Here is a 14,446-nt window from a genome sequence, read left to right as displayed (position 1 = left end):
TGACTCTTTTGTACGGGTGGTTTGTACTGGTTGATATTCAGCAGGCGTCCAGCGTCTGTGATGACGCTTCTGACTGATGATGGGTTGTGATTTGTGTGGTGGATTTCATCAGGAAAAGGTCTGAACTGCTTTGACAGTCAAGCTCTTTGTTATAGTCTATACACATCTGCACTACCACTGAATGTGGAGCTCAAATAATCATAAAAATACACCACATGCACAAATACAAGGTAAAAGAGTCCATTTTTAATTTGATTTGAAATGTATATTTAGTCAATACTAAATTAATGACATTGAACATTATTATTTTATTAAGCACTGATGTTTTTATATTGCTGTTGCTGTCATTTTATCAGTGTTATTTTAGTATTATATATTTTTAATCAATATTTTAAATGAGATTTCCTATTTTTTCAGCTTTCCTTTTAATTTGAGTTTTCTAAAAACTCAAATTAAACCATGTTACCATGCAAAAGTGAAAAAAAAGTCTTTGAAAGAAGTCTCTCACCAGCATGCTCGCCAAGGCTGCATTTATTTGATTAAAAATACAGTCAAACAGTGAAATATTATTACAAATTAAAATTTCTGTTTTCTATGTGAATATATTGAAAAATGTAATTTATTTCTGTGATCAAAGCTGAATTTTCAGCATCATTACTCAGTCTTAAGTGTCACACGATCCTTCAGAAATCATAATAATACGCTGATTTGCTGCTTCCATTTTTGTGGAAACTGTGATACATTTTATTTCTCAGGATCCTGATGAATAGAAAGTTCAAAAGAACAGCATTTATTTGAAATAGAAATCTTTTGTAACATTATAAATGCCTTTACTGTGACATTTAATGCATCCTTGTTCTTTTTTTTTTAAACCCTTACCGACTTGGATACTGAGCTCATTGCAGTGCATTCTGGGATTGCATTTTGCATGAGATAAATATGATGTTGCTTTAAAATGTAGTGATAAGAATGTCTTAGAAGGCAGCATGATGTCACCGTCTACCTTTTGAACAGTCTTTGCATCTTAATTGTATCTAAGAAGCCTTTAAAACACTCTCTAGGTAGGCAGAACACTAGGTTTGTGTGTGTAATGGATAGAGAAGGAAGCAGAACAGAGACGGACCTTCAAGGTCACTGCACCAACACACACACACACACACACACTCACACACTCACTATACCTAAGCTGCCTCTTTAACCAAAGTCCTGTCTGAAGATTATGCTAATTGAGAGTTTTAGCCAATTGCATTGTGTCTAGTTATAAGGATTTTGTTAATTATGAGCCAGTTTAAATGATGGACTGATGAATCATCTAATTAAGGCTGCAGAGCGACGGAAGACTCTCAACTGTGAATGTGTGTGTGCTTAGTCAGCATTTTTCCCGCCATCTGGCAGGAACACAGGTGAGATCTGATCGAATAAAGCTAATGTGATAACCACACACACAGCGAGCCCAGATACTTTTTATTCACGTTAATCTAATCGAGTTTGCTTAGTGTTGAGGGAAATTCAAAACACACTCACTGGCACGTATTTATCGCCCATCAGGACGTCATAAACCATACAAATCTACTCAATGTTCTCAATCAATAACTCTGCACTCACATACACACACACACACACACACACACACACAGGTGTCTGATGCCTTCAGATGAGGTCCGAGCTCTCACCTTCCCGTCGTTTGTCACATTTATCTAGCAGGAGATGCGACTCTATAAACGCGGGACAGAATTACCGCCCCCACCGCTGCGGTAAAGGACTCGTATTTATCCTGTGTGCTGCGGGTGGGCTTAGTTATCAGACCTCACATTAATATGACACCGCACCTCTGCTCTGGCTGATCATAAATCACACAGACAAAATGATCTTGATAGGAAGATAAAATGAAAGAGTGTGGGACTAAAAATAGCTCTGTGCTTGGGTCTGTATGCCATATATTTAAGTTGTGTTTACATTGCAATAAAAGGTCAGGCCAGAAAGACGCAAACTGGTCAATGCACTGTATTCTGTGGCACTAATAAACCTCAGAACTCAAGGGGTCAATAGACTTTCCTTCAACTGTCTGTCATTAATCCAGATGTTGTTATTCAGGTGATGCTTGTAAGCATCTCAGTGTTGCATGCTGCCGTCTTTGCTCATCGTCTGCCCTCAGGTGCTTGTCAGAAGATGCTTCTGAAGTCCAGTTGTATGTCAGTGAGTGGTCAGTCAGAGAGAATAAGAATCCAGCTGGCCAGCTTGTTGAGGAGAAGAAATAGAAAGAAATACTTATTTATCCATAGAAAAACTGCAAAAAAAAAACATTACAGATGAACTGAAACTGCAAGAGCTAATGAATTACAATAAATAGGCTACCCATCACAACTGAAACTCTTCCTCTTATCTGTCACCTTGAAAGGCTATGGTTCATATCATATTTTGATATCAAATCATCATAATATTAATTTGATCAAATAATCTTATATTTCATAATTACTTGATTTCCTAGCAAATAGTAATATATTTTATATAACCCATTTTTATAATATAAAGTTCATGTTTCATAATTACTTGATTTACAAGTAATTATTGATATATTTTAAATACATTTTACGAATATCATACTTCAAAATTCCTTAATGTCCATGTCATAAATTATTTGCTAATTTCCTAACTCATTTCCAAGTATTATTAATACATGTTTACATTAATTATTTTTTATAATATGTGACCCTGGACCACAAAACCAGTTATAAGGGTCAATATTTTGAAATTGAGATTTGCACATCATCTGAAAGCTGAATAAATAAGCTTTCTATTGATGTATGGTTTAGGATCTGACAATATTTGGCTTATATAACTATTTGAAAATCTGGAATCTGAGGGTGCAAAAAAATCTAAATATTTAGAAAATCGCCTTCAAAGTTGTCCAAATTAAATTCTTAGCAATGCATATTACATATCAAAAATTAAGTTTTGATATATTTACAGTAGGAAATTGACTAAATATCTTCATGGAACATGATTTTTACTTAATGTCCTAATGATTTTTGGCATAAAAGAAAAATCAAACTTTTTTGGCGATTGCTACAAATATGCTTAAGACTGGTTTTGTGGTCCAGGGTCACATATTTCACATTTTATAATAACTTAATTTCCAAATAATTATTCATGCATTATATACTTCTGTATATAATCTTACAACCCTATAGTTTTGTTGTGTTTTGTTCTGTTGGTTTGTGTGTGTCTGCCCAGGTTGCTGCTGATTGGTTCCTTTGTAAACTACGCTGTTGTGCTTGTGCTGTTTGACCCCGTTTGTATGCCTAGAGATATTGTTTGTTTGTGAGAGAGATTGTTTGGATATTAGTTGGTTGTATAACACTACTCCTGACCCTTGCCTGTTGTACTATTCTGATCTTGAATTATCCCTTTGAACTTGATGTTTCTCTGTAAATATTTATTGTGAATACTGTAAATTAAGGACAACAGACGTTTAATTTTTAATCAACATTATTGCTAGGAACAATTTAGTAGTCGCTAGATATTGTTCGGTACATGCCATAGCATCTCTACTAAATTCTATGCCCTTGTATAATACATTTTTACAATACAATCTTATGTATCATAATTACATAATTATTAATATACTATATATCATTTGTTTATCATATAAATGTCATGTTTCATAATTACTTGATGTCCGTGTCATTAATTTATTTTTATATTATTTTTATACTATAATCTCCAATTTCCTAATTAATTTCTCGTATTATTTATATATTTGTACATTAATTAATTATATTTCACATTTCATAATCTTCTATAATATAATCCCGTATTTAATAATAACTTGATTTCCAAATAATTATAAATTATTTTTTGAATTATTTATTTTATAGTATAATCTCATACTTCATAATTACTTGATTTCCAAGTAACTGTTCATATATTTAATATACAATACATTTTTAATAATACAATCTCTTATTTCAAGTCAGCAAGTGGTAAAATAATTTTGAGCGCACCGTAAATGTCATGCGACTAAATACTGTGGAGCTACAGGAAATATTACATCTTCTTCTTCTTCTTTTTTTTTTCTTTTTTATCTATCTGGACTATCTGTTTGTCCAACTAAAGCAAGACTAGGATGGAAGGGGAGACACAAGTGTAATTTTCTTTAGTAGAAGTGAATAAATTTCACACTTGACCTGTAATTGTCTTGCTAAAAGTTTAAGGAGCTTTAACCCATGATATAAATACAGATCTGACTGATCATGTGACTTCTGCCATAAAACCTTCCTCCTACTGCATGTTCTTTATGTGTTAAAAGAGAAGGATCTCATGGCTGGATGCACAAGATTCACTACAATGCCACAAAAACACATGCAGGTCATATGCTGCCTCAAAACCAAAAGAAAAAAATAATAAATCACATTTTGAATAACACAAACGAAACCTACATTAATATTGATTGCATTGAACCATTATTTTTGTGATGATTAAGCATATTTTCTCATGTAAAGCTGGTGTGTGTGTTGCGCTTGTCCGTGCCTTTGTGAATACTTAGGAGCTTGCAGTTGTTCAATGCCACACTGAGCGTCTTTGTCATCCGCCTTCTTTGATTATGATGTCGCCGCTGAGGAATCCCGTGGAATGTGGCGGAATGCTGCGGGAATCCAGGAATCATTCCAGACCGTCTGAGCGTTAACTCTTTCAGGACAGTAGAGAGAGAGGGAGAGGGTGTTAGAACTAGATTTTGTTTAATGGTTGCCAGGGTGTTGCTGTGATGTTGCTAAGGTGTTGCTATGTGGTTACTAACATGTTCTGTTGCTAGGGCGTTGCTATGATTTTGTTAAGGTGTTCTTAGGTGCATAATGGTTGCCAGGGTGTTGCTATGATATTGTTGTGTGGTTACTAAAATGTTCTGTTGCTAGGGCATTCTGAGTGGTTTTCTGTACATTGCTTGGTGGTTGCCAGGGTGTTGCTATGATGTTGCTAAGGTGTTCTCAGATGCATTGCTATGTGGTTACTAAAATATTCTGGTTGCTAGGGCAATTTGAGGGGTTTTAGTGGATTGCTTAATGGTTGCTAGGGTGTTGCTATGCAGTTACTAAAATGTTCTAGTTGCTAGGGTGTTCTGAGTGATTTTCAGTGCATTGCTTAATGGTTGCTAAGGTGTTGGTATGCGGTTACTAAAATGTTCTGGTTTCTAGGGCATTCTGAGTGGTTTTCAGTGCATTGTTTAATGGTTGCCAGGGTGTTGCTGTGATGTTGCTAAGGTGTTGCTATGTGTTTACTAACATGTTCTATTTCTAGGGCATTGCTATTATTTTGTTAAGGTGTTCTTAGGTGCATTGCTTAACGGTTGCCAGGGTGTTGCTATGATGTTGCTGTGTGGTTACTAAAATGTTCTGTTGCTAGGGCATTCTGAGTGGTTTTCAGTGCATTGTTTAATGGTTGCCAGGGTGTTGCTGTGATGTTGCTAAGGTGTTGCTATGTGTTTACTAACATGTTCTATTTCTAGGGCATTGCTATGATTTTGTTAAGGTGTTCTTAGGTGCATTGCTTAACGGTTGCCAGGGTGTTGCTATGATGTTGCTGTGTGGTTACTAAAATGTTCTGTTGCTACGGGGTTCTGAGTGGTTTTTAGTGCATTGTTTAAAGATTGCCAGGATGTTTCTAAGGTGTTACTATGCAGTTACTAAAATGGTTGCTAGGGTGTTCTCAGTGGTTGCTAGGCTTAAGTAAAAAGAGACAGATTTAAGGAATTATTCATGTCTGAAGCATAAACACTGTGGGATGTTTAATACTTAGTGTTGGAACTGTAAGTATGAGTAAACACCATTAAAAAATGGCATGTGCGACTCTTAGATTAAACACTCATCGGATGTGTTGTCCATTATGCAGTCCTGTAAACGTGTGTTTAGCTCAAAGGGAGAATATAAACAGGCTGTTTCCTGTACAAACATATTTAGATAAACTCGGAGTGTGTGTGTGTGTGAGAGAGAGAGAGAGAGAGAGAGAGAGAGAAATGCAAAGACATGAAGATAAACATCAGGATGTACACTAGAGTTTCTGTATCAACACTATGTACACTGGTCCTGGTTACCCACAACACCTCACACACACACAGCATCCCTCAGGAGGTAAATCGTGACACCCTGAGCTCAGAACTGGACTGGGCCGGGGTTTCTGTGGGGTTTTCCCTAAACTTGGCACAAAATACATGTGAGAACCTGCCACATACAGTCAAGTCTGTTTACCCTCCATGTTATGGATGATGAAATGTATTTAGATTAAATGTTTACACATCGACACTTTATGAATTAATAGTCACTAATCTAATTGTCAGTGCTAAATATGGAAATGAATTCTGAGCTGATAATTAAACACACGTAATAAGGTCATGTGACATGCGTACTGCTGTTTGAAACGTTTATCTTCACGTACTATTTAAAAAGTAGTAGGCAGTATACAGTGCAGTAAGTAGGCCTAGTTTTTATTCCATAGCAAACACTTCCAATAATTCAGATCCCAGAGCGGAAATGTCCTCATCTGATAAGGTGCAATTGTTCATGAGGAAGCCCTTAAGCAAGCATTTATTAAATTATATTCCTTCCCATTAGACTTGATAAACGCTCTTATAGTAATTCACTGAGAAAGAGTTTGAAAGCTGAATTCAAGTCATGGCCTGCAGTTTGCTAAATGCTTGAATCCCGTGCGTAACGCCGCAGCGTTCGTTGTTTCTCCTCAGGGAAACTCAAAACTTTCTTTGCGGCGAAACAAACAGGAAAAGAGTGGCAGCGTTACGCACCGAGGGAAAGTATTCCCGCAAACACTCGGGCGTTATTTCCTCGTCCTGACTGGGTGAAAGGGGTCCAGCCCTCCTGGGCTTCCTTTCTTTCTCCTTCCATCTCTCAGCAGCTCAAGCAACCCGATCTTTCAGCAGGAGTTTGATGTGTGAACTCTGGGAATCCATCGGCACCCCGCGCGTTATTGTTGCCAGGACACTTTTCTCGCGTCCTCGGGTTTCCGTAAATGTTCAAGGAATGGAAAGTATTCTGGTGGAATTATAAGATTGGGGTCAAACGGGACAGAAGCAGATAAAGTCAGAGGTTTTGGATTCCGCGGTTTGGTTTATATGAACCTGTTCTCCGGATCTGAGGACGCGCAGAGCAGCGGTGGAAACCCCGGGTCCATGTGGCGCTTCTGGATCACGCATCAGCGGACGGTTCGGTTCCAAATCATGTGGCTGCTCGTGTGCTCCCTCATCGCGGCGCTGAGCGGTGAGAATTACGCCACACAGGCCCAGGTGATGTCCTCCAAAGCGCTGAGGACTTCAAACGCACGCAGCAATGGTGAGTTTGGAAGAGACGGTGACCCCAAAAGTCATTTAGGACACTTAGAAATGTCAAAGCGAGTGTCATCTGAGCTCAAATGCTTCCTTTTTCATCCTTTTTTGAAGTCTCGCTGTCGTATTAAGCAACTTTTTAGTGCATGTATGAAGTCTCAAGTTCACACAGGTGTTCTAGCTAGCAGGTGTAGTAGTTCATCACATTGACTATCAACATGTTCTAGTACTAAGCTAACAATATGTGGTATAAGAACGATTTGATAACGTTATCTTCAAGTTATGAACACTTTGTTCCTGAATGTTCTCTGAAAAAGTCGTGTTTGAAATGTTTTAAAATCTTTTTTTTTTGATTATGCAAACGTCAAGTTTAGTAAACATCATGGCAGTTGATTTAGAATGTTCTCTGAACATTCAAAGGATGTTAGATAAACGTTGAACTAAAATGTTTCAGGAAAAAAAAAAAATCCATAAAGTATTGTTTTAAAAAATTTTAATGATTAAAAACATATTTTTTGGTTGTCTGTATGTTAAGGGAATACTTCCATTTTATCATGTTGCAAAAATGATAAGAATGAAATGTTCTCTAAACGTTCTGAAAAATCATTTAAAGAACGTTAGACAAACATTCAGCTAAAACGATTAAGATATTCTGTGAACAAAGTTTTGTTTTAAACGATTATTTTTTCCCCTCAGTTGTGCGAGTTTTAAGTGAACATACCATTTATCATTTTGCAAACATTATGAGAATGTTTTAGAATGTTCAGTGAACTTTCAAAAGTAAGTAGCAGCAACGTTTAAAGAATGTTAGACAAACTTTCAACTAAAATGCTTCAGAAAAAAAAAAACATTCCATGAATGATGTATTGTTTTAAACATTGTTTTTAATGATGCATGTTTTAAAACCATTTTTTTTCTTGGTTGTGTGAATGTTAAGGGAACATTCCATAGTATGATTTTTAAAGTATTATGGGAATGTTACTTTTGAATGTTCTTTGAACGTTCTGAAACAATTAGTAACATTTGACAAACGTTACATAAACATGAAACTAAAACGTTTCGGAAAAAACATTCCAATAATAAATGTACAGATGTTTTTGTGCTATTTTCTAGTGTCTGCTGAAATACTTTGACGGCAGTTACTTAAAATTCATTGCCAAATGCTTCAGACAAGTGCCATTAGTTGAGCTCAGAACTCTTGCTTTGATATTTTGGGATCTCATGAATGACATTCAGACGTTTGGAAGTGCTGCAGATGCTTTCTGTGGTCACTGTGGATGTGAACAGGCATGAATGTTCCTCAGTTTTGGTTGATGATGTGATCAGCTGAAGCGTGTTATGACAGGTCTTCAGCTCTCTGATCATCTCTGCTCGTGTCACATGCCTGATTTCAGCAGCGCTGTTCTTCTCGGCACTGAGTTACTGTGGTAGGAGGATCTTTAACCTGTTCCTGTACTCTTGTATGTCAAACAGTAGAGTTTGATGCTAGCAACACAAGGTCATGGGTTTGATTCCCAGGGAATGCATAAACTGATGAAAAGCCTGAATGCAGTGTAAACATTGCTTATTAAGATTTGATGTGATGAAAAGCTTGATTATTTTTGGGACCTTTGGGGTCATTTGTATGTGTGTGTGTGTGTGTGTGTTAGTTCTCCAACAGGTGACACCTGTAGTGAATGTTAAAATGTTTACTGCAATACTAGGGTTGTTGACCAATAACATGGATTTTTCCATCATTATGATTTTTACTATTTAGAATATTTTGAGTTTTTTTTTTTACTATTTTGAATAATTAATGATTCATTTAAATAGTCTTGCAATGCATAATTTGTAGTTTCTACTATTTCACTTGTCGCACTCCAAGACTCAAGATTTTTTATTTGTCAATCTTGAATCTTGAGTCTTGCAGTGCGACAAGTGAAATAGTAGAAACTACAAATTATGCACTGCAAGACTATTTAAATGAATCATAAATTATTCAAAATATATTATATGTGGTATCTGAATCGGTTTTATTTTAGTAACACGAGTTACAACAATCTAGTCACAATTTAGTTTTTTTTTTTGTATGTGTGTTTTAAATGTCTACAGTTTTTATTTATTTATTTTTGAGAAATGTTGCTTTGGCAACTAGCTAAAATAAATTAAGTGTTTATTTCAATTAACTTTTTTTTTTTTAGGTTTAACTGTAATAACCCTGGTCTCAATTAATGAGACCTTAAAAATGGCTTGTAATCAGGTATTTTTTTTGTAATCAGGTATTTTTTTCTGTATTTTCTGTTTTCATTTAATTTTAGTTAAAATTAATAATTTTGTTGTTTTTGAAATTTTTACCTTAAAATTACATGCATAATTCTTTGCATGAATAAAAATGGAAAGAATTAAGGAATGATGTTTAAATAGTTGTACTTGGAAACAATTCACACCGTTTGATGTGCCAGCTACCCTTGCCCAGGTGTGTGTGTGTGTGTGTGTGTTTGAGAGAGATGTGGCTGTTGTGTTTGAGCATCTCTGACAGCTGTGGACCATGTGTGTGTGTGTGTGTGGTAAAACAGCTGAAATATAGTTATTTTAGGGCAGTGAGTCACAGGGTGTCCCGGTTCACACCCAGCCATCAGTGATGAGGAATCTGGTATGGGATTCCCCACAATACACACACACACACACACACACACACACACACACACACTTCTTGAATTGTAGTAGGAATTATTGTTCCTGTTGCTGTGTGTGTGTGTGTGTGTGTGTGTGTGTTTTGCACACACTGATTTTGTATATGAACAAAAAACAGTCTTTAACTTAAATGTTTGAAGGTGTTTCTGTTTGTGTGTGTGTGCATGCAGACAAGAGGATGTGTCTTTACTCAGCATATTTCTGTCTGTATCTCACATACAGCTGTCTGCTAGTGCACATTCTTTCATCGTTTCGAACAGGCTCCAGTTATTCTCTGAGTGTGTGTGTGATGGTTTATAACTACTTTTACAGTCATGGATTCCTCCATGACAGACAAAATGATAGAGCTTCAGTTGCAGATCTGTGTGATTAAGTCATTTGTGTGTGTGTGTGTGTGTGTCTCCCAGGGTGGGCATGTTTCAGCGCTGGGTGTTTCATCTCCATTAGCTCAGTGCTTCCCTCATGAAATCAGACATCTGTGAGCTGCATGTCTGTATGATGACACGCATCTCTTATTCCCTTTATATCTGTGATTTTACCGCATACTAACAACTTCTTATTCTAGAAACAATGTTGTTGAAAGTACACAAGTTAATTAGAGAAACATAAATCAAATATTCTAAGCACTGCAGAATTTGTTTGTTTGCCTGTCATTCACAATGTTTTGCAAATTTCCATTTTCCCTACATATTCCCAGCTGTCTGCTTCAGCACTTTATTTGAAAAAATATATACGTTTTGTTGTGAAGAGAAACATTTTTGTATTTTTGTGTGATTGCATTTTAAAAGCCAGATTCAATTAAAGTTTAACGAGTACCACAGTTTTTGATGATACATTTATATTAAATATTAAACAGGCAGAAGCCAGAAAAATTCAAAAGAATCTGTAAAAACATAATGCAGATTTCATTGGGCCGTATTGTTTTTAAAATTGTTAAATCATTAACTTATTGGCTCACCAATGTTTTAATGATTTTGTTTTACACCATTAAACACAGAATCTAAAAAACAAAAATACTGTTCATAGATATCTAATCCTATAAATACAAAAATATTAAATTGTTAAAAACCACAGGTTTTGTCAGTATTTGTATAAAACCATTGTACATAACCTTAAATATAAATAAATAAATAAATATGACAAAATGGCTCTGTGTAAAAATAACAAATTGGTAAAGTTTTTAATTCTGTTTTTAGTGAAAAAAATATATAAAATATGAAATGGAGAATCTAGAAAAATAGAATTTCAGAAAGAAATATAGTGGAATTTGTAAAAGAAAGAAATAAAAATAAAAAAATTGTTCCTTAATATTGTTACTGTATTAAATTATTAAAGTTTTATAAATTTATAGAAATATAAAATACAGTTTGTTCATGTACAGTACATTAAGAAAATCCATAAAAATTAAAACAATTACAACAGAAAACCGAATTTGGGAAAAAGTAAAAATTAAATTTGGGGAAAAATAAAACTGTTGTTATTTGTCCAAGTTATAGCATGGGTTGCAAGCAAGGCTAAATGGTAGCAAATCTTGTTTGCTTTTTTAATAAGTCAAATGCCATGTGAGTAAAGCACAAGGGGTGGAGGTGTATTCGGTATCCAGCGTGTGTTAATAAGAGCTGGCTGGAGTGTTGAAGGCTTGGCTTTCATGACGCTGCAGTCGAGCACTAATTGATTTACTTTCTCACGAGTGAGTGTGTGTGTGTGTGTGTGTTGTCAACACTCTTCTCATATTAAGAATCTGATCAGGGATACAAAAATAATGACATGCACACAGAAATGCTTCATTATCTGTGTTGAACATGTTCTTTGCACTGGAGGCTTGTTTCCTGTGAGTTTTTATTTTTGCAGTAATATTTGTACTGTTCGACATCAACGCCTTGTAAGGAATATGAACAGCTGCTTAAACTCTTTCCTTTCCCAAATTCTCCCAGGAACACGGCGGTTTGTGTTTGCCACAGAAAACATACTGCAAAGTGATTTAAAGTCAATAAGAGCATATTGTTTATGTTAGATTACAGTAGCTCAAACAGTACAATATTATTCCAATATCAAACTCAGTACAATCAAATAGGTTATTTATAAAAAGTAAACAGACTTGGTGTTAAACAGCAAAATAATTATGTACTTGAAAGACTTTTTTGCAAAAAACTTTTTTTTTGCATAAATTTGTGGTTTGGTGATCAATAATTCTCTCCTCTCCTCTCCTCCTGATGATGTCATTCAACTTCTTCCCAATAAATCCTGATGGAACATTTGGTTTCTATGGATACGAGAACAAATGTTCCAATAGAATATTAGTGCACTAATAAACTGAGTGTGCTGATATAACGTGTGTTTTGTGTGGCTCTAGACGTCCAGAAATAGATTCTGTTTTGGGTTCCAACTGTGTAACAGTTTCAGCATGATCTCTCACTCAAGCACCGAGCAGCACGCGAGGTGAGAGAAACTACAAATAGATGGACAGACACACACACACACACACACGTCCTCAGGGTAGGAGTCTGAGTGTATTGTGTCTGGATGCTTCTGTAAGTTCAGCTGAAGCTGTCTGACAGCGGGGTCACACACACATACAAGTTTTATGCCTGTGTTTGACCTCTGACCTCTAGCTGTCAATAGAAACACATGCTTTCTGAACTCCTGTCCTTGGAAATTCTTCATGTTTTCAGATGGATTTATCTGTAGAGAAAATGGAGAGAAAAAGAAAATATTTTGCGTAATTTTAATGGCTGTTTTGCTTATGAAAAAAATATGGTTTCTTTCATGTATTTTATTTTTGTTTTATAATTTATTTTATATTTTAATTTTAATTTTTATTATATATTTTTAATACTTTTTTATTACATTTTATATTTTGTAATTTTTTTTATATTTATTTCCAGTTTTGGAATGAAATATGTTCTGGGAATGTTTTTATTTTATTGTAATTAGTTATGCAAGTATGCATGCATATATGTAGGTATATTATTTACTTGTTTGTTTTATTTATTTTGTAGAATGAAATATGACCTGGGCAAGATGGAAGAGTAAAATTATTGTTCACTCTCAGCATCTAGTTCTGAAAATGTATGATTTCCGGTTTCGTTCTTGTTGAGATATCTGTGGAGCAGTGAAATGTTTTATATTTGAGAGTCGTGGAACCGTTTCTCATGTTTTTCCTACAACTATGGATGGTTGCTATCGTAGTATTGTTTGATGATTTATTTTTATGTGCACTTAGCAGTCAAAAGTTTTTAACAGTAAGATTTTTTTTTTTTTAAGAATTCTCTTCTGCTCACCAATTTATTTCTGTGATGCGCAGCTGAATTTTCAGCATCATTACTCCAGTCTTCAGTGTCACATGATCCTTCAGAAATCATTATAATATGCTGATCTGCTCAAGAAACATATTTTTATTATTATCAATATTTAAAACATTGAGAATTTTTTTTCAGGCTTCTTTGATGAATTGAAAGACACACAGATTCAAGATTTTTATTTGTCACATACACAATTATACAGAGTATAACCAGCAGTGAAATGTAGGTCAGGTCCGCTCCAAGCACAGTGCAATTATAAAGTATACAAACAAATATTAAGAAAAAGAAAAGTAGAAAAAATCAAATAAAAGATAAAAAATATAAATATAAATGTGCAGGTCAGCATTTATCTGAAATAAAAAGCTTTTGTAGCATTATACACCATACAATTCAAAAGCTTTCAAAAGAGTAAGTATATATTATTTTTTTTTGGCCAGGTGGGGAATTAATACTTTTATTTAGCTAGGATGTGATCAAATAAAGTGATCAAAAGTGATGATAAAGACATTTTATAATGTTACAAAAGATTTCTTTTTCAGATAAATGCTGTTCTTCTGAACTTTCTATTCATCAAAGAAACCTGAAAAAAATTCTACTCACATTTTTATGTTTGTTTGTTATATTTTCAACAATAATAATAATAATAATAATAATAATGTGTTTTTGAGCAGCAAATCAGAATATTAGAATGATTTCTGAAGGATCATGTGACTGGAGTAATGATGTTAAAAAATCATCTTTGAAATCACAGGAATAAATTACAATTTAACATGCATTCAAATAGAAAATGGTTAGTTTAAATAGGAAAAATAATTTTAAAATTTAAAATTTTGATTATATTTTGGATGAAATAAATGCAGGCTTGGTGAGGAGAAGAGACTTCTTTAAAAAAAACATTAAATGTCTTACTGTTCAAAAACTTTTGACTGGTAGTGTAAGTTAGTGTGGTATCAACTATTTCTGATAAACTTGACCCTAAAAGGCACATTAAAACACAATTAACTGTGACTGATTGCTTTATATGTCAATCAGCCGGTCTCTTCCTGTCTGAGTGGGTGGTTCTTGACCAGGATGACCTTCATTGTGAGCCAGACACAAACACACACACAGAGTCGGGCATTATTCAGGATCTCACACATGA

At 34.7% G+C, this 14,446-nt stretch overlaps 1 protein-coding gene across 1 annotated transcript in view; it reads left to right on the top strand.

Annotated features, from left to right (window-relative positions):
• Positions 1-6,753: 6,753 nt before the first annotated feature.
• The window catches only part of LOC306854185 (platelet-derived growth factor D-like), a 30,159-nt gene continuing 22,466 nt past the window's right edge, over positions 6,754-14,446 (top strand). Inside the window, exon 1 of the mRNA XM_079392007.1 lies at positions 6,754-7,337. Within this exon, the coding sequence (XP_079248133.1) occupies positions 7,121-7,337 (217 nt within the window). The 5' untranslated portion in view covers positions 6,754-7,120. The remainder of the gene's footprint in view (positions 7,338-14,446) is intronic.

This window comes from Barbus barbus (genome assembly GCF_936440315.1).
Source record: "Barbus barbus genome assembly, chromosome: 34".
NCBI classification, from domain to species: domain Eukaryota; kingdom Metazoa; phylum Chordata; class Actinopteri; order Cypriniformes; family Cyprinidae; genus Barbus; species Barbus barbus.
The sequence above is the reverse complement of the archived record's forward strand: the minus strand, read 5'-3'. Positions and strand labels throughout refer to the sequence as shown.